The sequence below is a fragment of the Carcharhinus amblyrhynchos genome, chromosome 2 (assembly GCF_965287045.1).
Source record: "Carcharhinus amblyrhynchos chromosome 2, sCarAmb.v2.hapA, whole genome shotgun sequence".
Classification (NCBI taxonomy): Eukaryota; Metazoa; Chordata; class Chondrichthyes; order Carcharhiniformes; family Carcharhinidae; genus Carcharhinus; species Carcharhinus amblyrhynchos.
The window spans coordinates 18,435,450-18,463,108 of NC_137325.1; the positions used below are offsets into that span (position 1 = coordinate 18,435,450).

Here is a 27,659-nt window from a genome sequence, read left to right on the forward strand (position 1 = left end):
ACTCTGTGATGTGGAGATGTCGGTGTTGGATTGGGGTAAACATAGTAAGGAGTCTCACAACACTAGGTTAAAGTCCAACAGGTTTATTTGGTAGCACAAACCACTAGCTTTCGGAGAGCTGCCCCTTCATCAGGTAAGTGGCCACTTACCTGATGAAGGGGCAGCGCTCCGAAAGCTAATGGCTTGTGCTACCAAATAAACCTGTTGGACTTTAACTTGGTGTTGTGAGAATTCTTACTGTGCCAACTCTCTGTGACAGAGCACCTTACCCAGGCTCTTACCCCTACCCTATACCACTCTGCAGATATCTATGCAAAGCTCCCAAACTTGTACAACTGGTGAAACCAATGAGCAATTTGGCATGGCCAATCCACCTAATCTACACACCTTTGGACTTTGGGAGAAAACTGGAGCACCCAGAGGAAACCCCCACAGACACATGAAGAAGATACAAACTCCACACAGATAGGGAGTGGCCGGAATCAAACCCAGGTTTCTTAGGCGGTGAGGCAGCAGTATTAACCACTGTGCCACCTTGTTTTCTCCTCTTGATAGTGAAACCCATGGAGCACTGAATCCTGCGTGAGCGCCGTCGCCTGCCCACCGCCCACCCCCCTTCCTCCCTCCCTGCTCAATCAGTCTCCCAGTGACAGGAACAAACCCCACCATTTAAGACTGCAAGGGGTGGGCAGAGAATTTCCACCAGGATTTCGATTAGGCTCATTAATGGACACCCATTATCTTCAAACCCAAAGTCATGTAATGATGGCTCAAGGGTTAAATGGAGCCACATGTTTTTGCCGCACCATCGGAAGGCCACTCAGCAAACACTGTTGGTTTGCTTGTGACCTCCTGAGGGTTGTCTCATATATTGGCTGATGTAGGGCAATATCAGAGATCGGGTCTTTCATATTTTAATTTATATGTCCATTTATATTTTGTTTGATTTCACTGTAATACATGCAAGGCTACATAGAACAAGCCCAGACAGCTAGCCCTCACCAGAGGGAAGGAAGGAGTTCATGCAGTCAGTTAGAGGGCTAATATTCTGCTGACAGATAACAATTAACACTTGCTATCAACTTCTGATGTGCAGGGGATCATTCCAAATTGTCACAACAATGGGAGAACAAGCATTAAGACAGCCGGGTTCCATATAGTCCAGGGAAGGCACAGTCTTCTGTAAAACATGATCACCTAGCAGAGGGGGAACAATTAACACATCATTGTAAATCAGTTGGGCAAACACAATGCTTTGACATTATAATTGGGTAAACAGAACTGTCCAAAGAACTGATTACTAAAGTTGTACTGAACAATGCAGTCTGCATAATAAGATTAGAAGAACCATCTTTAATCCAACTTCAGGAATGAATATGCTAATGTAAACCTTTGTGACTCAAAAAAGTATAATAATCTGTACCAATCTACCAGGATGTGGAGATGCCGGCGTTGGACTGGGGTAAACTCCCACCCACCTGATGAAGGAACAGCCAGTTCTGAAAGCAAGTGGTTTTTGCTACAAATAAACCAGTTGGACTTTAACATGGTGTTGGCAATCTACCAGGCTCAGAGAGGACTCACTGGCAACCTGAGACTTCAGGGTGGAGTCCAGTTCTCCTTCACGCATGTGGAATAAAAGCTTTTTTTGAAGTTCGACAGTCTCCAAGGCTTGACTCGTTTTATTTCCCTCCTACACCGGCACTCGTTATATGACTCAATCGAATGCATGGGCATAGCCATTCTTTAATTCAATTGGGTTCATAGATATTACCTCTATTTGTTCCAATGTGAGATACTTGCGTTAATGCAAAGTTTGAGGCAAAAGAAAGAACGTGCTCTGTAGTGTGCCTGAAATCTAAACTGATTATTGCATTTTTAAAGGGAATTGGATAAGTACTTGAAAGGGAAAAAAATTGCAGGATTATGGGGAAAAGACAGGCCAGTGGAACTATTTAATTGTTCTTTTAAGGAACCAGCAGAAGCTCAACGGGCCGAATGGTCTCTTTCTGTGCTGTAACTTCAAATCATTGACAATGATGGGTAGCCACCGACAGTCATGGTGCAATTAAAATGTATCCTGTCTTAAGAAATCTATTCCCAGCTGAATGATATTGACCCATGATAGAGGCTGGAGGTCCTTCCAGCATCTCATTAAAGTCATTATTATTCAGTCATGAGCCTTGACAGCAAGGGCCAGCCAGCAGGCTATTTAGCTCTTATACTACAGCTGAATTGGATCAAGCATTCACCAGATATCCACACACTCTCTCGTGCCGTACTGATTTTCCTCCTCCCTAAACCAATTGCAGCACCCTTTTTTTAAAAAAAGGAGCTTAAATAGTTGCTTTTCCATCTTTGCAATCATTTAGTATTTTGTCTAGAGACCCATACACAGTGGGAGAGCACCAGATACAAGTTTTCATTTCAAGTCACACAATGAACTCACCAAGTAGGAAAACAAAGCTTTAGAATAATAGAATCCTACTGTGCAGAAGGAGGCCATTCAGTCCCTCGAGTCTGTACCGACCACAATCCCACTCAAGTCCTATCCCCTTAACTCCATGCATTTACCCTAGCTAGTCCCCCTGACACTAAGGGGCAATTTAGCATGGCCAATCCACCTAACCCGCACATCACTGGGCTGTGGGACAAAACCGGAGCACCTGGAGGAAACCCACATAGACATGGGGAGAATGTGCACACTCCATACAGACAGTGACCCAAGTTGGGAATTAAACTCACATCCCTGGGGCTGCGGTGAGGCAGCAGTGCTAACCATTGTGTCCCTTCTGGATCTTCCCATTACCAACTCAAGCTAACAGTGGGATTTTGGTAGGCAGGAGTATGTGTTAATGCCTAATAAGGTCTGTGTTTAGATTATGGCCCTATTTTTTAAATGCTTTATGTTTAAATGGTTGCACGATTGCTTTAACAGCCTGTCACATGATTTGATATTGATGGCATTGAGGTGTTTCACAGGCTCATGCTTTAATTTCATTTTCTACTCTGCATAAGCAATAGCTCCTCCAATCAATCTATTGTTAGATTGTAGATACAAAAAGCACATGTAGATTCATTTTCTTTTTAAAACCCACAACCCTTAACATAGTTAGGATAATACAAGAAACAATCCTAATCAGTCCAGTAGATTGTGATCTACTTTAGTACAATCAAGTTTCTTAAAGAAGGATGATGACACAAACTTTTCAACTGTATTTATCTGCATGAACTAAAACAGCTAAATTGAATCACAGATATCAAAATGGATGAAAACAATTGCATGTAGCGCCCAATTGTCAAAGATAAGGCATCCATTCAGTCTACGGATAAACACAGAAACTAGAAGCAGGAATAGGTTATTCGGCCTTTCAAGCTTGCCCTACCATACATTTTATTCATCAAATTCAATATCCCAATTCTCCCCTTCCCCCCATATCCCTTGATCCCTTTTGGCCCAAGAGTTATATCTAATTTCTTCTTGAAATCATACATTTTGGCCTCAACTGCTTTCTATGGCAGTGAATTCCAAAGATTCACCACCGTCTAGGTGAAGAAATTTCTCCTCATCTCAGTTCTAAAAGGTTTACCCCTTATCCACAAACTGTGACCCCCCTAGTTCTGGACCTCCCCACCATCGGGAACATTCTTTCTGAATCTACCCTGCCTCACCCTGTTAGAATTTTACAAGTTTCAATGAGATGCCCTCTCACTCTTCTAAACTTCAATGAATATTATCCTAACCGACTTGGTCTCTCCTCATAGGACAGACCTGCCATCCAGGAACAGCCTGCACCAGTTGCCACCAGTAGAAAGATTTGAATCCAGACTCAATGCAGTATTTTCAATCCCAGCCACATACTATGGAGTGCACCAAAATGACAATAGTGTTCATCACAGTTGCAATCCTCATGGCCTCTCTCACCAAGCACTTGGGCAGTGAGCCACTTCGCCATGAGGATAGCCTCAACCGGGATCTTGGGTTCATGTCACACTATCTGTAGCCCCCACAACTTGCCTGGGCTTGCAAAATCTCACTAACTGTCCTGGCTGGAGACAATACACATCTCTTTAACCTGTGCTTAACCCTTTCTCCACTCACATTGTCCATACCTCTAAGACATGATTATCTGCAAAGACTTGCATTCCAACCATTATTTTGTAAATTGAGTTTGTGTCTTTATATGCCCTGTTCGTGAATAGAACTCCCACTCACCTGATGAAGGAGCAGCACTCTGAAAGCTTGTGGCTTGTGCTACCAAATAACCCTGTTGGACTTTAACCTGTGTTGTGAGTCCCAAATTCAACCACTTTGTGATATCACCAATGTCAAAGCGATTGGGCGGCATGGTGGCACAATGGTTAGCACTTCTGCCTCACAACGCCAGGTTCAATTCCAGCCTTGGGTGGCTGTGTAGAGTTTGCGTGTTCTCCCCATGTCTGCATGGGTTTTCTCCAGGTGCTCCAGTTTCCTCCCACAGTCCAAAGATCTGCAGGTTAGTTGGATTGGTCATGCTAAATTGCCTTTTAGTGTCTCAAGATGTGTAGGTTAGGTAGATTAGCCATGGTAAATGTGTGGGGTTATGTGATAGGGTGTGAGAGGGTGCTTGGATATGTTACTCTGTCAGAGAGTCAGTTCAGACTGTAGGGATTCTATGGATTCGATGCCATGCACCTCTAAACTGTTGTAGACTCTGTGTACTGAATGATCGACAGATCATTTATAAAATGGTCCAAAGATGTGTAGTTAAGTGGGGTGTTTTAGCCTTGGCAAATGTGTGGGATTACAAGGATAGGGCAAGGAAGATTTAGATAGATGCACTGCTGAAGCATCAGTGCAGACTTGATGGGTCAAATGGTCTCCTTTCGCTCTGTAGGGATTTTATGATTCTAAATCAGAAGCTTGATGGCCTTAGACTGGCATTTAAAAAAGAGAGACAAGTAAAAAAGCGGCCTAAAATTCAAAAAGATTTGATTTGTCCCAATTTTAATAACACGATGTACAAAGAGAAAAATGATCTCTACATCAGTGAGCGCTCTATAAAACCAAGCTAGATAAAAAGTTACAGTAACAAGTAACTTGGCACACACCCGAGGTTATTTTACATTCCTGAGAAAACACTTGCAACCTTATTAGAATAAAAGATCCACTATTTCCTTTTAAAATTTGATTTTAAAATATATTTTTACCTCCGACATGAGCTAATAAAACTTTGGACACAAAGCAGTATTATTCAGCAAGTATAAAACACTTGGAAGACATATTAAGCAGAACTGGGGGAAACATCAACATACAATTCATATTATCAAATTGCAGACATAATAATGTCAGATTCGGATCATATACAACACTTGACTGGGTCAGATTTCGATCGTGTACAATCTTAAGTGGCTGTCACATGGAGACAGTGGTTAAACAAAATTGTAGCCCTGTGGAACCTCATTAAAGGAAATAATTGTCATTTCATCTCAATAAGTCAGCATCTAAAATTCAACCCATCAAAATCTCGTTATTTACAGCATTAGCCATCACTGTGTTGAAGTTCACAAAGCACCATAAACCCAAATGGGACTATTTCATTGCTCAAGAAAGGTAGAGGAGGGTGAAATTAAAACACTGCCAAAAAAAAAGAAAAACCCACTAAGAACACAGCTAGCATAGAAAAGAATTAGGCTTACCAAGGCAGTGTCACATTTACAAGTCATTTCACACATTATATCCATCATTTTATATTGAAAAGAATTCAGTTTTACTCCGTGGATAAACATGAAATGATTTTGACGGCATATAGATCAAACTGGAAAAATCTTGTTATCTGTTCATAGAATCCTAACAGTGCAGAAGGAGGCCATTCAGCCCATTGATTTCTGCACCGACAGCAATCCCACCCAGGCCCTATTCTCATAACCCCACACGTTTACCCTGCTAATCTCCTAACGCTAGTGTCAATTTAGCACGGCCAATCACCCTAACATACGCATCTCCAGATTGTGGGAGGAAATCAGAGCACCTGGAGGAAATCCAAGCAGACATGGGGAGAACGTGCAAACTCCATACAGTGACCCAAAGCTGGAATTGAACCTGGGTCCGTGGGGCAGTGAGACAGCAGCACTACTCACCGTGCCTCACAGTGCCAGAGACCACTATTACATGCAACTGAACTCAATGGAAATAATTATACAGTAAGAATTGAGCTTTTCCCCATGCAATGGATGCCTAACTTCAACTGAGCAGGAGGTGGTGGCCCTGGGGCAGGGGGTTGGGGGGGGGCAGTGAGATGGCTGCACTATGTAGGAATTGCTACAAACTTCCTAGAGACTGGCTGGAGAGTAGCTGAGAGTCAGGGAACCAATCCTGTGAATTGAAGATATGCGTTAAGGCATCCAATAATGAGGAGGGCAATTTCACAACTGAAATTTGAATGTCTCTTTTCAAGGGAACAGAATTTATTAGGTTGCATATCTGCCACACTGTGATGATGACATTAACACCCCAAAGGCCCAGATATCTAAGTTTACGTTTATAGGAAACAGATACACAAAAAGCATTGGCCGTCTTGTGCTCAAATATAAATCCACAACTACGCAGTTTTACATCATTTACTGAACATCGTTCTACGGTATCTTGGAAAGGTGAAGGGAATTGATTAAAGAAACCCATGGAAATTTGAGGGGAAAAGAGAACTTTCCTGTCCTGAGAGAGAGGGGGGAATGGGACGGGAGGGGGAAGGGGGGGAAAAGGGGAGTGGGGAGGAAGGGGGGGGAAAAGGGGAGTGGGGAGGAAGGGGGGGGAAGGGGAGTGGGGAGGAAGGAGGGGGAAAGGGGAGTGGGGAGGAAGGGGGAAAGGGGAGTGGGGAGGAAGGGGGGGAAAGGGGGGAAAAGGGAGTGGGGAGGAAGGGGGGGGAAGGGGAGTGGGGAGGAAGGGGGAAAAGGGGAGTGGGGAGGAAGGGGGGAAAGGGGGGAAGGGGAGTGGGGAGGAAGGGGGGAAAAGGGGAGTGGGGAGGAAGGGGGGGAAAAGGGGGAAAAAGGGGAGTGGGGAGGAAGGGGGGGGAAAGGGGAGTGGGGAGGAAGGGGGGGAAAGGGGAGTGGGGAGGAAGGGGGGAAAGGGGAGTGGGGAGGAAGGGGGGAAGGGGAGTGGGGAGGAAGGAGGGGGAAAGGGGAGTGGGGAGGAAGGGGGGGGAAAGGGGGGAGGGGAGGGGGGCAGGGGGCAGTCACTGACATAATTATTCCTCACTCCCAGTATGAAGAATTCACTAATATTTAAACCGTTAACTGCATCCGTTGGAGTTAAGTAGAAACAGGTAGAGAATATTGACTGGATGGTTTCTTGAGCACATGAGTGACAAATACTGACATTGGAGTAGAGTGGAGTCAGGCGATATATACCTGGAATGTTTTAGTCTGTAAATAAATCTATTCCAAGTAAAGACTGGCTCTGGCTTCTTCCTTCATTAACTGGCCATTAACTTCATTAACTTAGTATTCAGATAAGAATATCTAGGTTACTTTCACCAGAACGGGGAAATAAATAGTGAAGAGTTGAATGATCAACAAGATCTATTACATAACTACTAGAATACGTCCTTCTGCATTGCAAATTATAACCTTAAAAGCTAGTCCTGTCTAGACAAATTATGTGAATACTAATTGCATTAACATTCCCTCTTAACCCAAATTGCACCATTTTGACTTTTGCTGCAATTTAAGGTGGTAAGTTATAGTTTATTTTCTTAGTCACAAGCAGGCTTACATTAACACTGCAATGAAGTTACTGCGAAAATCCCCTAAATGCTCCACTGTGGGGGCTGTTTGGGTACATTGAGTGAGAATTTAGCATGGCCAATGCACCTAATCAGCACATCTTTCGGACTGTGGGAGGAAACCGTAGGAAACCCACGCAGACACGGGGAGTGCAAGCTTGGCACAAAATGTGACCCAAACCAGGAATTGAACCCGGGTTAATAGCACTGTGAGGCAACAGTGCTAACCACTGACTCTGTATTCTTAATATCTTGGAAGAAAATCTTACGACATGTTTGCTGAAGCCTTATGCTACAAATGTACAGTTTCCACCACTGCATGTCATTCTCCTCTCATACATCTTTGAGACCAGCAATATTAATATTCACAGGAACCTTTCAATACTGGATGCCAAGTTTTCAAGTATTTGTGCAAACAACGTTGCCTGCACTTCAATTACCGTTTTTCTAATCTTTGACCTCCAGCGTTCCACTGGAAGCCCACCGGTGTGTTAGCCTTCACATTTTGTAAGTTTTACAACACCTCCTCACAGATGACTATTGCATCGTCCTTCTCTTATGTAAAACAAAATCTTTGCTGTTACTTGTAGCATCAAAGTACAAGTACTTGGAAACCGGAATGGTAACAAAAAAGCCTATAGCACAAAACATCTACAACAGAAATTGGATCTGGAAGAAAAATAGCTGCAAATAAAATTATGATTTCCCAATAAATCTTAAGACAGGAACTTTTCTGCATTTCCAAGGTTGTATTAAGAGTTGTTCCTCCCTCCTGTACGAGTAAGTGTATTTCATAGAAAACTGTGGGTGTTTATTTCAATACCCTTTTAAATTCTTTAGTGGAGCCACATCAATTGTCCCCTCTGCAATCCAGGATTTGCGCATCCCTGTGGAGTTCATTTCGGCACCTGCACATGAAGTGCATGTTCTGGAGAACATACAGCCCAGTCTGAAGATGCTTAACTCGCTAATTAGAAGGTTCTACGCAATCACTGGTGATGTGGCGGAACGTCATGCTTAAAACTGTGTTTCTTCTTGTTCCAGCGAATGGGGAGGAATGTGACAAGAGACTGGGAGAGACCCGAGTTTCTGGAGAACCGGATAACGCAAAGGCTTGGGTCGGTGAAAGGATCGCCGATTCTGCACACGCTTGGCTGCCGCAGAGTGCATCTTGCTGTCCTTAATGATCAGCGGCTTCTGCTCTTGCACCCCAGGGTCTTTTGGACTGTTGTCCTCCAGCTCTTCGTTCAAGATCTCAGGGCATTGCACTTTCACATCAAGGGCCTCGCTGTCGAGCTGAGTCGGGTGCTCTTCCTCATTAAGCTTTGCTTCACTGGGGCCGTTGTCAACAGTGGCGTTCAAAGTAATTTCAGCCGTGCTCTCTTCCTGCGCCGCCACTTGTTCCGAAATGGTGGACACTTGGGATTCTACGTTTTCCAGTGAAGAGTAGCTCTGCACCCAGGTCTTCTGGAGATAAGATGGGAAGATCCTTGATGGCCTCTCAGAACTGAGATCATCCTGACTTCCCTGCTCATCCTTCCTGGCAAGTTGCTTTGCGTCCAAGGTGGAAGGGCTGGGCAACGGAGGAGGACTTGGGATCGATTTAGAGTTACCTGCGGAACAAAAATGAAACGAATCAGTCTGCAAACACAAGACACGGCGTGTAGCTGTTCGAAATCTAAGCATCACATCATTCTGTTCACAAAATCATCACCTCAGTCCCAAAATACCTCATCAGGAAGTAGCTTCACAAGAGAAGAAAATGGTCACATTTGAGAGGCTTCTTACTGTACAGCTCCTCCTGACGAATACACAATTTCTAAAAAGGCAATGCTGTGTTGTTTTATTGAATCTGCAACTAACAGTTATTAATGTCTGGTGAGATTCCATTTTTCTTGGCTCACTAAAGGTTTGCATTTACATGCCATCAGTTTATAGTCTGAGGCAAGGATTTTCAAATAGAATCCTTCAGTCACAAAAGCTTGTGGAGTACACTCTGTGCATTGTGAGATGACAGCATTGGTAATCTGGGGTGGCACAGTGGTTAGCACTGCTGCCTCACAGTGCCGGGGACCCAGGTTCAATTCCCGTCTCGGGTGACTGTCTGTGTGGAGTTTGCACATTCTCCCCATGTCTGTGTGGGTTTCCTCTAGGTGCTTTGGTTTCCTCCCACACTCCAAAGATGTGTGGATTAGCCATGTTAAATTGCCCCTTAGTGTCAGGGTGATTAGCAGGTTAAACACATGGGGTTACGCTAGGGTGTGGGTGGGATTGTTGTCAGTGCAGGCTCAATGGGCCAAATGGCCTCTTTCTGCATTGTATGGATTCTATGTAAATAGAAATTTAACTCACACTTTGCAAAAAATATTTTTTTTAAAAATTGCATTAAGATAATACAGGAAGGGGCTGTGAAGTATTTGGAGTAATATTCTAACATGCCACAGAGAGTCATAGAATCCCTTCAGTGCAGAACAAGGCCATTCAGCCCATCGAGTCTGCACCGACCCTCCAACAGAGCATCCCTTTAAAACATGTTTTAAAACATACATGAATGTCAGTTTAGTTTATTATCCAAAACCTTTGACTGCACCAGTGTTCTGTGACTTTTGAACTGGAGGCTGCTATTATTCTCAGCAACGTGCAAGACTACCCAGGGATAAATAGTAAGAAAGACACAGGAAATAAGAGAGGAAAATTGCCCTGTTAAACAGTAAGAACCAAGTGAGAGTGAAAACCCTGGAGAGAAAACAAAATTGGTTCGGAAGAATTTCAGACAATAAAAAACCAGAGTTAACAGGCATTTCAATCTGCAAAGTTCAGCAAACAGCACAGAGATGCAAATCCCACCAGCCCAGCAATGTGGAAGGACCTCACAGTCATTTGTAAACAGCTTAAGTTTCTGCGTGTTAATAGCCTGTACCCCAAGCCAAAATTCAAAGGGACAAGAAATCCTCTTTGTTCAATGGATCCCTGTGATGTGCTGGTTCCCCTTCTGAGTTCCAATATTTAAACCTGGTGTCTGCGTGTAAATAAGTTTAGGAATATCAGTATTAGTTAAAGGATGACTGGACTCAACTTCAAGTAGCCAGTAGCATTACACATTTCATTATCAGACACTGTATGCACCAGATACAGAGTACAACTTGCTCTATCATAATTCACTACCACCCCAATCACTCTGGTATCAATTACATCATTGCAACACTTCCATTCCCCAAGGCCACCTCTCTTGGTTATTTAATAGAAATCAGCAATCAGTGTCAAAATATCTGAGCTTTTGACCCAAATCTGGATGCACCAAAGGTTTTTTTTTAATTCATTCATGGGTCACAGGCATCAATAGAGTAATGGTCACATGGCCTGTGTGACCAATCGGGACTCAGTGTGGAATCACCCTATGGTGAGAGAGGCTCCTAGTCAGAGATATTTTGGAAGCCAGCCACAGCCAGGGGGCTACTGTACAAACCCTACTCATAAATGCCTTTTGTGTTTATTATTCAAGTTTGTGAAGGTCTGTCTTTACACCATAGCAACCAGCATCCAAGCAAATCTGCTGGCCAGCATTTATTGCCCATCCCCAATTGCCCTTGAACTGAGTGGCATGCTAGGCCATTTCAGAGGGCAGTTGGGAGTCAGCCACATTGCTGTGGCTCTGGAGTCACATGTAGGCCAAACCAGGTAAGTACAGAAAATTTCCTTCCTTCAAGGGCCCGAGGTGAACCAGATGGGTTTTTCTACAGTCAACAATGAATCACAGAATCATAGAATCCCTATAGTACAGGAAGAGGCCATTCGGCCTGTTCTGTCTCTACTGACCACATCCCACCCAGGCTAACCACGATGCCACCCATATCACTATGTTACCATGCTGCCCATCCCTGGAGCCAAAGATTCTAGTAAATCTTTCTGCCTCTTTTCTAAGGCCATCCTTCCTAGCGTGTAGTATCCAAAATTAGACAACTCACTAGTTATCTAATATATTATGGGGGTTTACCATATCTTTGTACTCTAAGCCTCTATTGATAATAGAAAGTGGAAACGATTGATAATGTGCAAGATCCCGGTATGCCTTTTTAACTACTTTCCCAACCTGCTTTGCCACATTCAAAGATTTTTTTCACATAGTCTTTCCCGTCTTTCTGCTCCTGCTTTATTTACACTGAATCCGGTTTCTTCAATGTACATTTGGAAAGCTGTACACAATTTATTTACAATTACATAAGAACATAAGAAGTAGGTGCAGGAGTAGGCCATCTAGCCCTTCGAGCCTGCCCCGCCATTCAGTAAGATCATGGCTGATCTGAAGTGGCTCAGTTCCACTTTCCCACTTTCTCCCCATAACCCTTAATTCCCCTGCCTACCAAAAACCTATCTACCCGCGTCTTAAATATATTTAGCGAGGTAGCCTCCACCACTTCAACGGGCAGAGAATGCCAGAGATTCACCACCCTTTGAGTGAAGAAGTTCTTCCTCAACTCCATTCTAAACTGCTCCCCCCTTATCTTGAGGCTGTGCCCCCTAGTCCTGTTGTCCTTTCTGAGCGGGAAGAATCTCTCCACCTCTTTAATATTTTGGCGACCATTATCAGTACATTGTAAATGCATGGGGCTTTTTGTGGACACAAGGTGGGCCTGCATCAATGCGGAAGTATTTCAACTTTAACAAGTGAGCTAAAGTCCTCAGGTCGTATGAGGAATGGTTGAGGATTCTGGGTCTGTACTCATTGGAGTTTAGAAGGATGAGGGGGATCTTATTGAAACTTACAGGATACCGCGAGGCCTAGATAAAATGGATGTGGAGAGGATGTTTCCACAAGTAGGAAAAACTAGAACCAGAGGGCACAACCTAAGAGTAAAGGGATGATCCTTTAAAACAGAGACGAGGAGGAATTTCTTCAGCCAGAATAGATAATATATAGAACTCTTTGCCACAAAAGGCTGTGGAGGCCTGGTCATTGAGTGTCTTTAAGACAGAGATAGATAGGTTCTTGATTAATAAGGGGATCGGGGGTTATGGGGAAAAGGCAGGAAAATGGGAATGAGAAAAATATTAGCCATGATTGGATGGTGGAGCAGACTCAATGGGCCGGGTGGCCTAATTCTGTTCCTATGTCTTATGGTCTTATAGATGCAAAATCCTCTCTCGGAGGTTGTTCACACCAGCTGGAGTTACCAAATCTAATTTTGAGACTCTGTTGCAATATAAACAGAGGAAAAAGAAGCATTTACTACTGAATAGACAATGTACATTACCAGTGATTGTTTCATCCGGTTCATCACTTGCAGGAGTAATTAGGAAACTAATTCCCCCATCTGATGGGTCATAGTGGTCCTCAACCTCAGAATCTGGAATAGGAAGGAAACAGTTCTTAACTACAGCAGCAGATGGATATAATGCAGACAATATTATGGTTACTCTTTCACTGATGCCATTGATTGAATCCAGACTTGCCAGATATATTCCAACTTTTTAATAAGGTTCTCACGCATCCTGGACATTCTCTCTTCCATCAGGAAAAAGATACAAAAGTCTGAGATCACGTACCAACTGACTCAAGTCCAGCATCTTCCCTGCTGCTGTCAGACTTTTGAGTGGACTTATCTTGCATTAAGTTGATCTTTCTCATCCTAGCCATGACTACAGCACTACATTCTGCACTCTCTCGTTTCCTTCTCTGTAAACAGTATGCTTTGTCTGTATAGCACGCAAGAAACAATACTTTTCACTGTATGCCAATACATGTGACAATAATAAATCAAAATCAGTGATCCTTGTGCTATTTATGTTCATCTTCTGCAATCACTGCGAACAATCACAAAGGGGCTTAGGGCATTCCATGAAATGAATGGGAAAAGATACCTTTGGAAGAGACAAGGTCTCACCCTTAAGTTACACTGCAGGATGTCCTGGCAAGTTTGTTTGAAGTTCAGGACTGGAGGACACAGCCTCAAGATAAAGCTGGGGGGGGGGGGGGTGCAGTTTAGATCAGAGTTGAGGAGAAACTTCTTCACTCAAAGGGTGGTGAATCTCTGGAATTCTCTGCCTGTTGAAGTGGCAGAGGCTACCTCGCTAAATATATTTAAGTCTCCGGTAGATAGGTTTCTGATAGATAAGGGAATTAAGGGTTATGGGGAGAAAGCGGGAAAGTGGAACTGATCCATTTCAGATCAGCCATGATCTTATTGAATGGCGGGGCAGGCTCGAAGGGCTAGATGGCCTACTCCTGCTCCTATTTCTTATGTTCTTATGTTCTTATTAAATTGAACAGTAGCGTTTGAATTACAAATGTAGTAGATTTTAAATCATGAACAGCTTTGATGTCTTATTCATGACGATTGATCTTAGCTAGGACAGCAATAGGGATGTTGCAATGAGCATCCACACACTAAAAAGTGGGAAGTCCAACAAGTGAGAGAAAGATCAGGCTTTTTTCTTTTGATTGCTTCCAGCAATTCCCATGTCTACTGAAGTCAAAACCATTATTTCCAAGGTCAAATGAATTCTCATTGGGCCAAATTGTAACTCCGTACAAGTGAGTGGATTTTGAATAGGTTAACAACAGGTTCACTGATGCTCAGCAGCAACAGTTACTATTCTCAAGGTGTACTTCAGCAATTCACCAAAGATCCTCAGACAGCACCTTCCAAGCCCATGACCACTTCTACCTAGAAGACAAGGACAACACATACATGGGAACACCACCACCTGCAAGTTCCTCTCCAAGTCACTCATCATCCTGAATTGGAAATATATCGCCATTCATTCATAGTCGCTGGGTCAAAAATCCTGGAATTCCCTCCCTAATGGCAGTGTGGGTCAACCACAGCATGTGGACTGCAGCAATTCAAGAAGGCAGCTCACCACCACCTTCTCAAGGGAAACTAAGGATGGGTAATAAATGCTGGCCTGTCAGCAACGACCATTCCCACGAATGAATAAAAAAACTCCAATATCCAAGCTCACTCATGAGTGGTGACTTGGTCAATGTTCTGGAAGATGACCAGCAACCCAAGGAGTTGGGAGACTGCAAAAACCTACAAAGGGTCGTGAACAAAGCCCAGTCCATCACGCACACCAACCTCCCCTCCACTGACTCTGTCTACACTTCCCATGACCTCAGAAAGGTAGCCAGAATAATAATTAAGGACTCTACGCACCCAGGACATATTCTCTTTCACACTCGGTCTTTCTGGATTTTCAGAAGGCGTTTGACAAGGTACCTCACAAGAGGTTATTGCAGAAGGTCAGGGGACATGGAGTTGGGAGTAGGGTGTTAGCGTGGATAGAGGATTGGTTGTCAAATAGGAGGCAGAGAGTGGGGGTCAATGGGTGCTATTCGGATTGGCGGTTGGTGACGAGTGGGGTGCCCCAGGGGTCGGTGCTGGGGCCTCAGCTATTTACCATTTATATAGATGATCTGGAGGAGGGAACCGAGTGTAGGGTGTCGAAATTTGCTGATGACACCAAGATTGGGGGAAAGGCAAATTGTGCGGAGGGTGTGGAGAGTCTGCAGAAGGATCTAGATAGGCTGGGCGAATGGGCCAGGAAATGGCAAATGGAATTTAATGTTGGCAAGTGTGAGGTGGTCCACTTTGGTAGGAAGAATGGTAGGAAGGACTATTACTTATGGGGCGAAAAACTGCAGCAGGCGACGGTACAGAGGGACCTCAGGGTCCTTGTGCATGAGTCGCAAAAACCCAGCTTGCAGGTGCAGCAGGTGGTCAGGAAGACGAATGGGATGCTGGCCTTCATAACGAGGGGGATTGAATATAAAAGTAGGGAGGTCTTGCTGCAGCTGTATAGGGCATTGGTGAGGCCGCAGCTGGAGTACTGTGTGCAGTTTTGGGCGCCACACCTGCGCAAGGATATTTTGGCCTTGGAGGGAGTGCAGAGGAGGTTTACTAGGCTGATACCGGAGTTGAGGGGGTTGAGCTATGAGGAGAGGCTGAATAAACTAGGCTTGTACTCGTTAGAGTTTAGAAGAATGAGGGGAGATCTCATTGAGACATATAAGATGATGAATGAGATGGATAGGATAGAGGTGGAGAGACTCTTCCCACTCAAAAAAGACAGTAGGACTAGGGGGCACAGCCTCAAGATAAAGGGGAGGCGGTTTAGAACGGAGTTGAGGAGGAACTTCTTCACTCAAAGGGTGGTGAATCTCTGGAATTCTCTGCCCGTTGAAGTGGTGGAGGCTGCCTCGCTAAATATTTTTAAGAAGCGGGTTGATGGGTTCTTGATAAGAGAGGGGATTAAGGGTTATGGGGAGAGGGCGGGAAAGTGGAACTGAGCCACAACAGATCAGCCATGATCTTATTGAATGGCGGGGCAGGCTCGAAGGGCTAGATGGCCTACTCCTGCTCCTATTTCTTATGTTCTTATGTTCTTATGTTCTTCCATCAGGAAAAAGGTACAAAAGTCTGAGGTTATGTACCAACTGACTGAAGAACAGCTTCTTCCCTGCTGCTACCAGATTTTTGAATCAACCTACCTCGCACTAAGTTGATCTTTCACTACAGCCTAGCTATGACTGTAATACAGCATTGTGCACTCTTTTCTTCTCTGTGAATGGTATACTTTGGCTGCATAACATGCAAGAAACAATACTTTTCACTGTATACTAATACATGTGACAATAATAAATCAAACCAAAATTTGGCATGTCCGCTACAATTCTCACCAACCTTCATAGATGCACCTCGGAAAGCATCCTTTCTGATTTATCACAGCTTGGTATGATACTTAATGGTAGGTCCATTCAAAAGTTTGATGGTAGCAGGGAAGAAGCTGCTGTTGAGTTGGTTGATATGTGACCTCAGACCTAGGTTGCAAGAAACTACAAAAGGCTGTGAACGTAATCCAGTCCATTACTCAAACCAGCCTCCCGTTCACTGACACTGTCGACACTTTCCGCTGCCTTGGAGAAACAACCAGCATAATCAAGGATGACACACACCCCAGACATACTCTCTTCCACTTTCTGCTGTCAGGAAAAAGATACAAAAGTCTGAGGTCACATATCAACCGACTCAAGAACAGCTTCTTCCCTGCTACCATCAGACTTTTGAATGGACCTACCATTAAGTTGATCTTTCTCTACACCCTAGCTATGACTGTAACATTACATTCTGCACCCTCTCCTTTCCTGCTCCCCTATGTACTCTATGAACAATGTGCTTTGTCTGTATAGCATGCAAGAAACAATACATTTCACTGCATACCAATGCATACAACAATAATAATCAAATCAAAAATTATCAGAAAGGCTGGGAAGGAGGGCAATGAAAAGATAGAATTAGAATTAAATGAAGAAATACCTTTATCCGTGAGTGGAGCATGAGTGTGTGTCGGGGGCCTTTTGTTTGGCACTGCATCACTGCATTTCTGTAACAAAATCAGCAAAACTATTACAGCAACAACAAGGTATATTTATATGGTACCTTGAGTGGAGTGAAACATCCCAAGGCACTTCACAGGGGCATGATACAACAAAGTATGGCACCAAGGCACATATTCAAGAAATGACCAAAAACTTGATGAAAAAGTAGTTTCCAAAGTGTGTTATAGAGGGATAGATTGAGGTTGAGAGACAGGGAGGTGTGGAGAGGGAATTGCCGAGCTGGAGGCTCAGACTGCTGAAGACACGGCCCTCAGTGGTGTAGTAGTTGTGATTGAGACTGCTCAAGAACGAGAGTGCAAATATCTTGGAAGGTTACCACCCTTCCCACCCAGCTGGATAGTGGTGGAGAGGCATTGGAGAAGATTGGTGTAGTCAGCTGCATCAAAGGCTACAGACAGGCTGAGAAGGATGAAGAGGAATAGTTTACCATTGTCACCATCAAATATGTTGTAGTTTGTAACTTTGGTAAGGGTCATTTGGGTTCTGTGGCAGGAATGGGAAGACTCTGACCTCTTTTTCAAAGGCCTTGACATTGAACACACAGAGGGTCATGGGGCAGATGTTCTGGAGGAATATGGATGTAGTTAAAAATGCAAAAAGTAGTAACATGTCATATGGGGAGGCAGTGGTGTGCTTAGTGGTATTGTCACTGGACAAGTAATCCAGCGATCAGGGATAATTCTCTGGGGACCCAGATTCAAATCTTACCAAGGCGGATAGTGAAATTTGAATTCAACAAAAAACCTGGAATTAAAAGTCCAGTGATGACCATGAAACAATTGTCAGTTGTCATAAAAATCCAAAATAATGTCCTTTAGGGAAGAAAATCTGCAATCCTTACCCTACATTGTAACCTTATCCAGACTGTGAATCTGTGTCTCCAGACCCACAGCAGACTCTTAACTGTGCTCTGAAATGGTCTAGCAAGCCATTCAGTTCAAGGGCAACTAAGGATGGGCAACAATAGCCAGCGATGCCCACATCCATGAAAGAATTTAAAAAATACTCATCGCCTCTTAAAGTGCCAGCTTTCATTACGTGAGAGAGAAGGATATTTAACATCTTGTTCCAATCAGATTCACAGTACAGCTGATGGACTGGATTAACACATGTTAAATTTAGCATTGGTCTCTCAGGGCCCAGGATGCCTGGCAGCAAAAGGGAATCAAGTGCTATTGGCTCAAGTAAGTGAGACCCTTTAAGGAGGCAATGGCCCAGTGCTTTTGTCACAAGACTATTAATCCAGAAACTCCTGGGTTCAAATCCTGCCATAGCAGATGGTGGAATTTGAATTCAATTTAAAAAAATCCAGAATTAAGAATCTAATGATGACCATGAAAACATTGTCGATTGTTGGAAAAACCCATCTGGTTCACTACTGTCCTTGAAGAAGTAAATCTGCTGCCCTTACCTGGTCTGGCTTACATGTGACTCCAGAGCCACAGCAATGTGGTTGACTCTCAACAACCCTTGGGCAACTAGGGGTGTGCTGGCCAGCCAGCGACGCCCATGTCCCACAAATAAAAAAAACCTTTTCAAGCACTTCTTCTGGAACAGGAGTGTTCCCTATGGATCCTCAAGGTGTTTAGTTTATTTATTATTGTTACAAGTAGGCTTACATTACCACTGCAATGAAGTTACTGTAAAAATCCCCTAGTTACCACATTCTGGCGCTGTTCGGGTACACCGAGGGAGAATCTAGCATGGCCAATGCACCTAACCAGTACGTCTTTCAGACTGTGGGAGCAAACTGGAGTCCTGGAGGAATCCCACACAGATACCAGGAGAACATGCAACTCCACATAGACAGTGACTCAGGCTGGCAATCGAACCCGGCTCCCTGGCATTGTGAGGCAACAATGCTGACAACTGTGCCACTGCGCCAGGCTGAAGGCACCCTTCAGCCTGCTCTCTGATAATCGGCTTCCCTCTGAACCTGCCATAAATACAGACCTTCCCTTCCCCAAAACAGCCTCTATTCAAAGCACAAATCACTAGCCTTGCATCCTCGTTGACTATGCCCCACCTACAACCACTCACCATCAAACCTAAGTCCTGATCTCTGAGCATCCCCCACCCTTCTGATTGCTAGGCAACATCCCAAAGATTGCTAGCCATGGCCGCCCCGTGCTGTTTGTTTTTTTTATGGATCACTGGCTGATGTGCCTGCAATCAGCTGAAAATAGGGGAGAAAAAGCATTATAGTGAGGTCCTGCCATTAAAACTAACAACACCTCCACAGCCTCAATGCATTCCACCTTCTCCTATAGATCCACTTCCCTATATACCTTCCTTGGTATCAGGAATGTAATTGGATGGGGCGCTAGGTCAAGTGGTCAGTCAGACACAATACCAGGTGAGAGGGAATCACTGTGTTGACAAATATTGAGGGATCCAATATGCAATCCATAGAACGAACATCTTACAGTGCAGTAGTACGTCATGTAGCCCATTCTGCCCATGCTAGCTCTCAGAAAGAGCTTATCAATTAATCCCTTTCCCTTACTCTTGCCCAGAGCCCTGCAATTTTATTTCATAGAACATAGAATTGCAGAAGAAAGCCATTCGGCCCATCAAGTCTGCACCAACCGCAATCCCACCCAGGCCCTATGCCCATAATCCCATTTACCCTAGCTAGTCCCCCTGACACAAAGGGGTAATTAAGCATGGCCAATCCACCTAACCCACACATTTTTGGACTGTGGGAGGATACTGGAGCACATGGAGGAAACTCATACAGACACAGGGAGAAAGTGCAAACTCCACACAGACAGTGACCCAAACTGGGAATCGAACCCGGATCGCTGGCGCTGTGAGGCAACAGTGCTAACCAGTGTTCCACCGTGCCACCCATTTCCTGTCATCCTTCTAAAAAATACTTCAGCATCTGCTTCCACCCTCCATTCAGGCTGCACTTTCCAGATCACAGCAACCTTACAAACAGTCCCTCCCAGCCTCCATATCTCAGGGATGGTGGTTAAGTTTTGAAGGATAATTTGCAAAGAGTGAACCAGCCAGGTAAAATCCAAGCTTTATTCTCAATTTAAACAATAAACAAAGTTACCGTTACCTCAGCTCACCTTTTTAGCTGCTTTTTCTTTCTTTGTGTTCCTGAATGTGGCATTATGATTGGCTCCAAGCTTGGCAGATTTTAAATGCTCCAGTCTCTTTTTCATGGTGCGTTGGAAAATCTCTTTATCTTGTTTCTCGTTCTCACTGCGCACCAGCTTATGGCGGCTGTAGTTGATCTTGTACTTTCAAAAGAAACCATTGGGTCAGTGAATAAAGTGAGGGGACTACAGTTAAAGTTAATTTCCTAGTCACAAGTAAGGCTTACATTAACACTGCAATGAAGCTACTGTGAAGTTCCCCCAGTCGCCATACTCCGGTGCCTGTTCGGGTCAATGCACCTAACCAGCATGTCATTCACACTGCGCGAGGAAACCGGAGCCACCCAGAGGAAACCCATGCAGACACGGGGAGAATGTGTAAGCTTCACACAGACAGAGAACCAAGCCGGGAATCGGACTCAGGCCCCTGGCACTATGAGGCAGCAGTGCTAACCACTGTGCCACCATGCTGCCCGGATATGCCATAGAACCATAGAACCCCTACAATGCAGAAGTAGGCCATTCGGCCCATCGAGTCTGCACTGACCACAATCTCACCCAGGCCCTATCCCAGTAACCCTATGCATTTACTCTAGCTACTTCTCCTGACATTAAGGGGCAATTTAAGATGGCCAATCCACCTAACCCACACATCTTTGGACTGTGGGAGGAAACCCCACACAGACACGGGGAGATTGCACAGACAGAGACCCCAGCTGGGAATTGAACTCGGGATTTGGACCCAGCTGAGGGGCAGCTAACCATTGTGCCATCATGCTGCCCCATCTAATTCAGACACCCAGACTAATGCTCTGCAGACATGAGTTTAACTTCCACCACCGTAGCTGGGGGAAATGTAAATTCAAACAATTAATTAATAACGAATAAAATACTCATCTCATCAATAGCAATCACAGAAAATCGGATTATCATGAAAATCCATCTGTTTCACTAATGCTCTTTAGGGGAATAAATCGGCAACTCTTACCCAGTCTGACCGATGGTGACTCACAGTAAAGTCTTTGATCGTTGACTTAATAAAACCGACTTCAACCTAGGCACTAGAAATGACAAAGGGGCATAACCCGCTCAGTCAACCCTGCAAAGTCCTCCTCACTAACATCGAGGGAGTGGGACAGCTGTCACACAGACTAGTCAAGCAACAGCCTAACACAGTTAGGAAGGCAAATATGATGTTTCCATTCATTTCAAGAGGACTAGAATACAAAAGCTGCGCTGAGGCATTATAAGGCTCTGGTCAGACCACATTTGCAGTATTGTAAGCAATTTTGGACCCCGTATCTAAGGAAGGATGTGGTGGCTTTGGAGAGGGTCCAGAGGACATTCACAAGAATGAGGATAACCCTTTGGAATCAAGATAAGGAGTAATTTCTTCAGCTAGAGGGTGGTGAATCTGTGGAATTCATTGCCGCAGAAGGCAGTGGAGGCCTGTCACTGAGTGTATTTAAGGCAGAGATAAATAGGTTCTTGGTTGTTGAAGGGATCAAAGGTTACGGGGAAAATGCAGGAGAACGGGGCTGAGAAACTTACCAGTCATGATTGAATGGTGGAGCAGACTCAATGGGCTGAATGGCCTAATTCTACTCCTATATCTTCTCGTCTGATGGTCCATAGGTCATTGAATACACACCCAATGCCAAAACTCCTTCATTATCAATCCTATGCATGTCCTGTCTCACCAGGATTGGTGGGCAGCACAGTGGTATCCAATCAGGGGGAAGTGCCCTGGAAATTTTCATCATTGACTCTGGACCCCATGAGGTTGTCCAACACAACGTAAAACATGGAAAAAGTAGCCTCCAGCTGAATACCACCCACCCTCAGCTGGGGAACCAATACTTCTCCACGCTGAACATCAATAGGATGAAACACTGAGTATTCTGAAATTGGATCCTTCTGTCTTGGACCCTGGGCATAGGATTTGGTTCTTAGACAGACTGCTGGCATTGTCTGGTCCTCTTAACACTTTTTTATTAGAAGATGGAACAGATTTCAGAGTAGGTACATTATTCTTAGGCATGATTCCAACCACTTGAGAGTCTAACACGATTGACTAATATCAGTGGGACAGTATTATCGATGGCACATATTTGTATCTCTTACATTAATTCTTCATACTGCAGCAAGGGCACTTTGCATGAGGAACTTCAATCTGCATCACCAAGAGAACTTTGGATGCACCACCACTGACCAAACATCTCAAGTTATGAAGGACACATTTGCCAGACTGTGTCTGCAGCAGTTTGGTGAGAAACTAACAAGAGGTAAAACACCTATTAGACCTCATCCTCACTAATCTACCTGTCCATGACGGTACTGGAAAAAGTGACCACCATATGGTCCCTGTGGAGACAAAGCCCTGTTTTCACATTCAGGACACATGATTTGATGGCACTACTAGTGTATTAAATGGGAGAGATTCAAAAATGACCTAGTATTTCAAATCTGGGCATCCACACGGCATTGGAAGTTATCAGCAGTAGCTAAAGTCTATTCACCCACAATCTGTAACCTCATGGCCCAATAGATCCCATAATCTGCTCTTGTCATCAAGCCTGGGGATCAACCCTGGTTCAATGAGCAATGTGGGAGACCATACCAGAAATTAGATCCCTTAACCAGTAGGTCAGAGCAAAGACCTGCAGTCCTGCCATATTCAATCAAGAATGGGCAATTAAGCAAAGAACTGGAGGAGGAGTCCCCACAAACATCCTCATTCTGAATAATGGAGAACCCATCATGTCAGTGCAAAATACACAACTGAAATATTTGCAATCATCTTCAGCCGAGGTAGATGGTTTACTTTGGCCTTTAGCTGAGGTCCACAGCATCTCAGATTCCATTCTTCAGCCAATTCGATTCACTCCACATGACATCAAAAAACAGCTTAAGGCATTGGATATTGCAGAAGCTATGGGCGCTGACAACATCCCAGTTGTTGGTTATTGGATCGCTTCGCTCTTTTTATTGCATGTTGCTTCTACCTTTTGACCATATATGTGGCCCTGTATTGTAGCTTCACCGGGTTGGCATCTAATTTCCGGTATCCCTGGTGCTACTCCTGGTATGGTCTCCCACATTGCTCATTGAGCCAGTGTTGATCCCCAGGCTTGATGACAAGAGCAGATTATGGAGCTGTTGAGCCATGAGGTTACAGAAGACTTGTCTTCCAGAACAAGCTTAGTCAAGCTGGTTCAGTACACCTACAGAACTGGTATTAATCTGACAGTGTGGGCAGTTGGCCTATCCCAAAATGGAGAACAAATCCAATCTGTTCCATTACCACTCCATTACCATAATCTTAATTATTTGCAAAGTGATTAAAAGCACCATCAACAATGGGACACATACACAGCAACAGCCTACCTACCAACTCTCAGTTTTGTTCCACCAAGGCCACTTAGCTCCTGATCTCATTACATCCTTGGTCAAGCAGGGGCAAAAGAACTGAACTCAAGAGGTGAAGTTTGAGTGAGTGCCCTTGACATTGAGGCACCCTTTGACTGAGTGTGGCATCAAAGACACTTAGCAAAATTCAATGGGAGGGAGAAGTCTCCACTGGTTGGAGTCATAGTCAGCACAAAGGAAGATAGTTGTGGGTGTTGGAGGTCAGTCATTTCAGGGCAGTGTCCTACGCTCAACTATCTTCAGCTGCTTCACCAATATCTCCTCTCCAACATATAGTCAGAAGTGGGGATGTTCAGTAATGTTTGCATTGTGTTCAGTACAATTCATAATGCGTCAGGTACTGAAGTATCTTGTGAGAACCAAACCAACTGTCAGGTGATTGGACCTTAGGTCTAGGTTTTAAACTGAACTGGGAAAAAAATGCACAACTTAGAATTCTGAAGGCCTGCAAAATTCAGAGAGAGAAAGATACACGAATAAGTTTCCTTACCCGGTGCCTGGGTTTGTACAGATGTTGCTGCAACATGTGGTGAGTGGCTATTTCCTCTCGATCCTTTGGGCTCTTTGCTCTATTCTCCATCGCTTGCATGTCCAGACACACCTCACTGGTATTTTCACATCTGGGAAAACAAATATATTTTGTCACAATGTGTCAGCCTGGACCCCGTTGGCAGCAAACGTACCTTTGAGTCAAAACATTGAGAGTTCAAGTCCCGTTCCGGTATCCTGGATGTACAATCCAGGCAAGACATTAAACAAAGGGCCTGGCCTATTCTCACAGATGAAAATAAAAGATTCCATGGTACCTATTTCAAAGAATAAAAGGAGTTCTCCCAACGTGCCAGCCAATATTTACCCCTTAACCAAAGACACAGAAATGGATTAACTAAGTCTTTATCACAATGCTGTGTGTACAAGCTTAATATCAAAACTGACGGCAGTGTTTCCAATAGTACACTGCAAAAGTGCTTAATTGACTCTAAAAGAGTTTGGGATGACCCAAGGTCATTAATAATGTAAAACTTCCTTGAAAGGACTTGAAACTTGGTTTCAGGTTTTTCCACTTAGATCATCATTGAATCTCTACAAGGCAGAAGGAGGCCATTCAGCCCATCAAGCTGCACTGACAACAGGGCCCTATCCCTATAACCCCACATATTTATCCTACTGGCCCCCCTGACATTAAGGAGCATTTTAGCACAGACAATCAACCCAACCCACACATCTTTGGAATGTGGGAGGAAACAGGAGAAAATCCACGCAGACACAAGGAGAAGGTGCAAACTCCAGACAGTGACCCAAGCCGGGAATTGAACCCAGGTCCCTGGTACTGTGAGGCAGCAGTGCTAACCACTGTGCCACCATGCCGCCTATGTTTCAATCTAGGTTGCGTTTCAAGTGGTGTAGCAAAATCGGCACTTCATAAAGAATTCCTCTCCCCATGCATGCCGAATAGTTTTAGTCACTGGGCCAAATTGGTCTCACGGCTGATACTTACAATGCTGCAGAGATGGATGAATCCAGGGCAGAGTAACGAATGCCAGTGAAGTCAAAGTTAATATCATTGATCGAACGCATAAAAGCCAAGGACCTCTGCCATTCCCCCTACAGAATTGAAAAGGCACAGGAGTCAGACATTAACTATAAAAGGATTGTTGAATTAAATTTAGCCTCAGGATTCTAATAGGTGAATTATGTATTGGAAATTCATCACATTAAACTGGTAAATTAAAGCGGATGGCAAAACAAAGTTATCTACCATCTGGGTCAGAAGGTTAAATCCCACTCCCGAGACTTGAAGTGTATGATTCTATTTTTGATCACAGTTTTGCCCAGGACTGTTTAATGGTACGATCAATGATTCCAATTCGCATCAATCAGCTGCAAGAACCCAAACTCAACAAGAAAACAGCCTGTTGCAAACATTGTGGCTGGAATTTTACCATCCCGCCTGCCACAGGAATCAGAGCGAGTGAGGGGCGGACCATAGAAAGGTTCGTTGACCTTGGGCAGGATTTCGGGATGAGCCAGGTTGCAAAGTCCAGTGGTTAAATGCTATCGTCACAAGGAGCTGTTCATCACAGTCAGATTCCAAATATGTTTGGTCCTTTTGTTGCAAAGTCCAGTCCCATCCCACGTTCTGCAGCACAATCATTAGTTCATTTTATTTGACAGCAGTAAGATTGTCGTGCTTATCCAGTTTAAGTCAATCACAAGGATTTATAAATTTATTGTCCAAATAGACCCATCCTCCTGAGAAAACATTGGCTAGGACTTTCCAGCCTTTCATGCCAGTGGGATCTTCCAGTCCCGCTGATGCCACTCCCCTGCGACAGGAAAGACTGTTGGCGGGACAAGAAGGGTCTACTGCCAGTTACTGGAGGGCCACCATTGCCGCTGCAAAGCACACGGAACATCCTGCCCAGAAAGTCAAAGTAATTAGACAAAATAGATCAATGGTAATAAGTTTAAAGTTTATTTATTAGTCACAAGTAGGCTTACAGTAACACTGCAATGAAGTTACTGCGAAAATCCCCCAGTTGACACACTCTGGCACTTATTCGGGAACACAGAGAGAACTTAGCATGGCCAATGAACCGAACGGCATGTCTTTCAGACTGTAGGATATGAGCGTCACTGGCTGGCCAGCATTTATTGCCCATCCCTGGTTGCCCTTGAGAAGGTGGGTGAATCGCTACAGTCCACGTGCTGTGGGTTGAACCATGATACCATTAGGGACGGAATTCCAGGATTTCAACCCTGCGACTGTGAAGCAGCGGTGATATATTTCCAAGTCAGGAGCGTGAGTGGCTTGGAGGGAAACTTGCAGGCGGTGCTGTTCCCATGTATCTGCTGCCCATTATTGAATGCAATCCCCCAGCTGAAGCCTGGCCAACGATTCTTCAAAGGTTTAGCACATTTTTGTGATGATCATCATTTTCTTAACCTAAAATACTACCAGATGTACCAACCACCCAGCCGGAAGGCCTGCCTTTTCTGCATGTGTAACTATTGAGATTACCTCAGACACGTAGCTGATGGCATCCTTCAGGTTCAGCTCACGGAAAACACCGAGGATCTCATCCCGACTAATCTGGGCAGATCGTCTCATCATTATCTTGCTCAGGAACTTCCTATCGAAGCTAGTCCACCTGAAATGGAACACACCATAATAAGGGGGTCTCAATATACGTGGGCTAAACAAATTACAGGGGCAGGAAAAGAGCTGAAAAGCCGCAAAGCCTAAAATGAAATCATTCGGAGGATATGGAATTATAAATTGAGCTATTACGGAAGGGAAGTGAGACTGTAAGAGCATTGGTAAAGTTAAAGTTAAAATTTATTTATTAGTCACAAGTAAGACTTACATTAACATTGCAATGAAGTTACTGTGAAACTCCCCTAGTCACCACTATCCAGCACCTGTTCGGGTACACTGAGGGAGAATTTAGCACGACCACGTCTCTGGAGTTTGGGTGAAAACCAGAGCACTTGGAGGAAACCCATGCAGACACAGGGAGAATGTGCAGGCTCCACACAGACAAGCTGTGAATTGAACCGGGTCCCTGGTGTTATGAGGCAGCATTGCTAACCACTGTGCCACATTGGTAGGTTATACAATAAGATCAGCATAAGTGAACTGCCCTCAACACAGTTACAGAGCACTGACTGAAACATTATGTTCTGCACCCTTTGAATGGTATGCTTTGTAGGCATACTGTGCAAGAAACAATAATTTTCACTGCATACCAGTACATGTGACAACAATAAATCAAATTTACAAAAAGAAATCAGTAAATCTACGTACTTGCTTTGAAGATAGTTATGTCCAATTTGCCCTGAGATATCTTCGACTGCAGACATGATGTGTTCAAATGCCTTAAAAGACAGACACAATTCTTTACACGTGAGAAAGTGAAAATGAATGCATTTGCAAAGTTATGGTTCAAGGTTCTTTCA

The 27,659-nt window shown here is 44.2% G+C and overlaps 1 protein-coding gene across 1 annotated transcript in view; it reads right to left on the bottom strand.

Annotated features, from left to right (window-relative positions):
* Positions 1-8,678: 8,678 nt before the first annotated feature.
* Positions 8,679-27,659, bottom strand: part of LOC145360329 (sodium/hydrogen exchanger 3-like) — a 106,064-nt gene continuing 87,083 nt past the window's right edge. Inside the window, exons 9-16 of the mRNA XM_080215529.1 lie at positions 27,508-27,578; positions 26,722-26,851; positions 25,198-25,304; positions 24,190-24,319; positions 20,241-20,414; positions 17,078-17,144; positions 13,013-13,105; positions 8,679-9,373 (exon numbers count right to left, since the gene is read on the bottom strand). Of these exons, the coding sequence (XP_080071655.1) occupies positions 8,778-9,373; positions 13,013-13,105; positions 17,078-17,144; positions 20,241-20,414; positions 24,190-24,319; positions 25,198-25,304; positions 26,722-26,851; positions 27,508-27,578 (1,368 nt within the window). The 3' untranslated portion in view covers positions 8,679-8,777. The remainder of the gene's footprint in view (positions 9,374-13,012; positions 13,106-17,077; positions 17,145-20,240; positions 20,415-24,189; positions 24,320-25,197; positions 25,305-26,721; positions 26,852-27,507; positions 27,579-27,659) is intronic.